This window comes from Megalobrama amblycephala, linkage group LG14 (assembly GCF_018812025.1).
Source record: "Megalobrama amblycephala isolate DHTTF-2021 linkage group LG14, ASM1881202v1, whole genome shotgun sequence".
NCBI lineage: Eukaryota > Metazoa > Chordata > Actinopteri > Cypriniformes > Xenocyprididae > Megalobrama > Megalobrama amblycephala.
This window is the reverse complement of record NC_063057.1, coordinates 5825655-5831654: the sequence shown is the minus strand read 5'-3', so window position 1 is coordinate 5831654 and position 6000 is coordinate 5825655. Positions and strand designations below refer to the sequence as shown.

At 30.4% G+C, this 6000-nt stretch overlaps 1 protein-coding gene across 1 annotated transcript in view; it reads right to left on the bottom strand.

Moving 5' to 3' along the window:
* Positions 1-6000, bottom strand: part of tmtc1 (transmembrane O-mannosyltransferase targeting cadherins 1) — a 51149-nt gene that overhangs the window by 1064 nt on the left and 44085 nt on the right. Inside the window, exons 17-20 of the mRNA XM_048155071.1 lie at positions 5288-5425; positions 3610-3732; positions 1603-1680; positions 1-69 (exon numbers count right to left, since the gene is read on the bottom strand). The exon at positions 1-69 is cut by the window's left edge and continues 1064 nt beyond it. Coding sequence (XP_048011028.1) covers positions 1-69; positions 1603-1680; positions 3610-3732; positions 5288-5425 — 408 coding nt within the window. The remainder of the gene's footprint in view (positions 70-1602; positions 1681-3609; positions 3733-5287; positions 5426-6000) is intronic.

The window sequence follows — 6000 nt, the reverse complement described above, 5'->3', positions numbered from 1 at the left end:
CAGCAGTTTGGAGCTGGGTGAGAGGAGGAGAGCTCTTTGGTAGTACATCCGCGCTGCTGCATAGTCTCCCTAAAATATACAAAAACAAGCACACAACAATTCATGTTACAATGATTACTTGAATCAGTCTCATGAGGAAATATACAGGTCATATTTCACCTAATCAAAAGGAATATTTTATATATATAAATATATATATATATATATATATATATATATATATATATATACATATATACATAAATTACATTTTTATTGTTTTTTATGGATCAAATGTGACTCAGTTATTAATATATTAGCATTATTTTATGCAGTTTTGTATTAATTAAATGTACTGTATTTTAAATGTATTGTGTATATATATATTTTTTTTAACTTTTAATTATTGTTTTAATTATTAGATTTTGTTGCATATTTAATTTGTATTATTAATTATAATAAAAATATAACTATTATAGTAATTATAGTAATAATTATAATTATAGTACTTATAATTTATTATTCATATTGATATATATTAAAATAATAAATCATTATTTTTTCTTCACATTATAGTAATTACTTTTTTCAGTTTGTATTAATTAAATGTATCCTACTTAAAAATATCAAATATTAAAAATTTAATATTCATTAAATGTAAAATTAAACCAATTACTGAATATATATATATATATATATATATATATATATATATATATATATATATATATATATATATATATATGTCTGTGTGTAATGAATGAATATGATACACAAGTTTCACTTTTTGAATGGATTTAGTGAAATATATATTATATATATATATATATATATATATATATATATATATATATATATACATACATACATACATACATATACACACACACACACAAAATCAAAAGGAATAATTTATATTTTTATATATTAAGGACCATTATGATTTTGTGCATTTTCTTATTTCAGAATAATTCAGAATAACAATTCAGAATAAATAGTTTTTTTATTGTATTTTATGGTTTTAATCAAATGTGACTCAGTAATTATTATTATTTTTATGCTTAAAAAAGACAAAAAACATATATAAGATATAATTGATTATTTTATCCAGTTCTGTATTAACTAAATGTATCATATTTTAATGAATAGTTTGATATTTTTAATGTAAATAATGTAAATAATTTATTTTTGTAAATTATTTACATTTTATATATATATATATATATATATATATATATATATATATATATATATATATATATATATATATATATATAAAATTTTTAACTTTATATTTTTACTTTATAATTATTAATTTTTTGCATATTTAATTTGTATTATTAATTAAAATAAAAACATTACTATTATAGTAGTTATACTTATATTCATATTTATATATTTAATAATATACCATTTTTCCTTTTTTTTTTATTTTTTTTTTATAAAAGCTACTGAGAAAAAATAAAAATATATATGTCAGAATTATTTATGGTCCTAACCAAAGGCTTAATTTTCTTAATGCAAACCATTTCCTTCTTTATGCAAAATATATATTTTTCCTTTTGATTTTGTGGTTATATTTCATATCAGTTTTTATTAGACCTCAAGTCTCATCCAACATACCTTGATATGCTGAATGCCGCCCATATTCATCCAGGCCTGTGATTGGTCAGGTTTGAGCTCGACAGCAAGCTTGTAGCTCTGAAAACATTAGATCATCCCATTATATATGGTATAAACATGATATGTAACCAATGATGAATTCAACAGTATTAAACCACCGGCGAGATTCAACCTTTTATAACAGTTTTTGTCTGTGTAAGAAACATGATCCATTTAAGAAAGAAAGAAAAAAACAGTCTGGCTCTACCGCAGATGTGGTGTTGAAATACCGTAAAAAGCCTTTCTGTTTAATGTTTTATAATTGAGCTTTGAACAGGATAGCGGCATTCTGTAAACCTGAGACCATCCTGTTCTCATCGGTGCCTTTGTGGTCAAAATAAACATAGAACTACAAGGCCAAATATTAGCGGGAGACCTGGAAAGAGTCCAGGAGCGAAGAATGCAACTTTAACAGTCCTTGTTTTAACCAGACATTCGCCGAAGAAACTTAATTTAGGTAATTTAAGGCAGAGAAAAGCTGAGGTTAAGAACAAAGCTTCCAGCGCAAGACAAAGTCTGGACTGTTTATAAGTGGAGATGAAAGAACGCGGCTGATGCTCCTGTGACAGTATCAGGGCACCGGCAACAAAGAGAAGAACAAGCAAGCAGCAGAAAACGCAATTATTCAACATTAGTCTCATGTAGCCAGACTTTAGACTATCAGCAAGTTGGTTCCATGCTGCAGCTTATTATGACCATGACTTAAATTGACATGTCCAGGGTTGCCAGGTTTGTGTACCAAAACGAGCCCAATTTCTATTCAAAACCCGCCTAATCTCGTCCCGGAAATCACGTCCCGGGGGTAAAAATCACATCCTGGGGGGTGGGGTGAGATTCTTCAACCCGTAAACTAAAGAAAAACAACCCACAGCAACAGTGTAAAAGTATCCCAATTCCAAGGGAAAACCACGGACTTGGCAACACTGGACAGGTCAAACAACCAATCACAGTCTTTCCTGCTGATTGTTATTGCTATTTATATCATTGACACTATTAAAGTATTTCAAAATTAGCATAATTGCAAGTCTCATGAAATTAGCCTAACAGCATGGTGGCAAACAAACAAAAAACAAACAAACAACAAATTAGAATCACTGCAATATTCATGACTATATTCATCATGATATTCCAGCAATATTAATTGCTGGATTTTATATCAACAGAAAAGCATATATTTGGAATATTCAATATATCACTCAGTTAGTGTTACTCTTAAATATATTTTTAAAAAAACTGATGCCAAATCTAGCATTTAGATCTTCTTAAGAAGCGCTTGTAAATGGGTCAATGACAAATATCCAAGATCATAAAAGACTAAATCTTGCAAATATCTTTGACTTTGTGCCACACAAAAATATCTAAATGAATTTGAATCCATAAATGGAAAACATGCTCATCATAGAAGACATATTTCAAATAAATTCTCATAACTGTAAAAAAAAACCTCATTATTTTAATGCAATAATGAAAAGTGTCCAAAATTCAGCATTTAGTTTAGCATAAGTAAATGTATCCAGCTTAAAAGGATGTTTTCATATTTTATTTCATATTAATTTTCAAATATTTCATATTACATTTTTGTAATGTGTCATTATTTTTGCTTTCAAATTACAGTAATAAGAATTTCATTTTCTTAACAAGCTATGGAGAATATATTGTCATGTTTTCTTTATGCAAAGTATTTTTTGCTTTAGGAAAAATATTATATTATCATAGAAGATGTGTTTTCAAATTATTGTCTGTATGAATTGCATTTCTGCATACATTTCAAATCAATTCAGACAAATATAAGCCTCAAGTCTCATGCTTCTCACATGACTGATAAAACCCTGTATATATTGATTTTTATGTGCGATATTATCTGCGTGAACTGTCTGTAGGCAAACTACAACCTAGTAAACAAGAATATGTTGAAAGGGAATATTTGAAGAGTGCTTCTCTCACTCTGACAGCTGCAGGTGAAGTTACCTGGAAGGCTCGATCAAGCTCGTTCATCTCTCTGAGCTGGTTGCCCATGGAGAAGTGCAGGTCTGCCCTCACTGCAGGGTCTGACGGCTTCTGCTGCAGTGCTGTCTTCAATGCATCCAACGCCTGAAACACACACACGCTCATTAAGCTCAAAACTCGTGCTGAACTTCTTTCTGCTGAGTTTCTTCATCTGCAAGAGTGCTCTCAGGGGGCTTTGAGATTTCTCTTTGAGGCAGAAAACTGCTAAACTGAAGTAATAAAGTAATGAGTGAAGGCATGTGTAATAAAAAGAAATTATATGCAATTTATTCTAGTCTAAGACGCCTCACTGAGATTCAATACAATGTTCTTTTGAATTGCCGAATGCAGCGACGAAATTGGACCAGGGCAAAATAAAGCTTCTGCACGAACTGATTCACAGAGCAAAAAATTAAGGGGAAAAATCTTCTGTTTGTGTGTTTTCTGTTTCAGTACAAGGAAGAGCTGCACAATTCTGGATAAAATGAGAATCATGATTTTTTGTTTTTGTTTTTCACGATTCTCCCACAATTAACTAAATAAAATAACATGTAAATTACTAAAGGTTCTGACAAAATATTAATTGCTACAGTCTATGTAATAATGTTTAATTCATTAGAATGAATATTTAAAAAAAAAATGGTTTGAATTAATGATTCAATGACTCACTCATAAAGACTTCACTTTTCATTACTGAATGAATCAGCGTTTTTGAACAAATCTCTTAATTGAATGATTCAATGACACTCATAAAGACTTCACTTTTCATTACTGAATGAATCAGCGTTTTTGAACAAATCTCTTGAATGAATGATTCAATGACTCACTCATAAAGACTTCACTTTTCATTACTGAATGAATCAGCGTTTTTGAACAAATCTCTTGAATGAATGATTCAATGACTCACTCATAAAGACCACTTTTTCATTACTGAATCAGTGTTTTTGAACAAATCTCTTAATTGAATGATTCAATGACTCACTCATAAAGACTTCACTTTTCATTACTGAATGAATCAGCGTTTTTGAACAAATCTCTTGAATGAATGATTCAATGACTCACTCATAAAGACTTCACTTTTTCATTACTGAATGAATCAGCGTTTTTGAACAAATCTCTTGAACGAATGATTCAATGACTCACTCATAAAGACTTCACTTTTCATTACTGAATGAATTAGCATTTTCAAACAAATCTCTTGAATAAAGGATTCAAGGACAAATACATTTATAATAGTCACTTGTCAAACATCACTGGTGTAATGATGTAATCAATACAATCATTATTTGAAGAGCCATGTTACTTTAAAAAGGGGATTTGCTCTATTTTTATTCGCTACCATAGACATCAGTATTTACATCTGAACTATAAACTTTTATCACAGTACTTCTGTGATAATCAGAATTATTGTAATGCAGAAATAATGATACTGTGTGGTTGAAAAGACTGATGGTAAAGCTGTTTCATACCTAAACCTGACTCTCTCTGGGTCAGCGGAAACACAGATTTCAAAGTTCTGCTGTGATTTTGTCAAAGGTTTAATAAATAGAAACAGGCAAATCGTTGTCACTTAGGAATAAAATTACGTGGGTGTTTGAATCGAGATTGCGATTTTTTAATCATGAAGCTCGAGTACAGGGTTATATAAATCAGCACGCACCTGAGTGTGGTTGCCTTGTTTGCTATAGATGGCAGATAACAAGCGGTAACATTCAATGCAGTTGCTGGTCTTTGAAATGATGCCCAGGGTCATTTTCTCCGCCTCTGTAGAACGACCTGCCATGGCTAAAACCTGTGCCTGTGGAGACAACGAGATGGGAAGAGACAAAACAAGCTAAAAAAAAGGAAAGAGGGAATGAAAGAGCAGCCAGAAAGGAACCTGAGAGGTCCTGGCCTTTGTTTCTCGAGGCAGTGATGTGAATCACAGTGAAGGGTCTTTGGAGACTCAATTAAAGGGATAGTTCACCCAAAAATGAAAATTATCCCATAATTTACTCACCCTCAAGCCATCCTAGAAGTATATGACTTTCTTCTTTCAGTCAAACACAATCGGATATGGATATTTTTTTTACAAAAACGCATTGCTTCGCTTCAGACGGCCTTTATTAACCCCTTGGAGTCATATGGATTACTTTTATGATGGATGGATGTGCTTTTTTGAGCTTCAAAATATTGGTTACTATTCACTCCCATTATAAAGCTTGGACGAGACAGAATATTTTTTAATATAAATGATTGTGTTTGACTGAAAGAAGAAAGTCATATACTTCTAGGATGGTTTGAGGGTGAGTAAATTATGGAAAAATTTTCATTTTTGTGTGAACTATCCCTTTAATCTGATGTTATATGCTTTAAAACACTTCAAGCAAACCA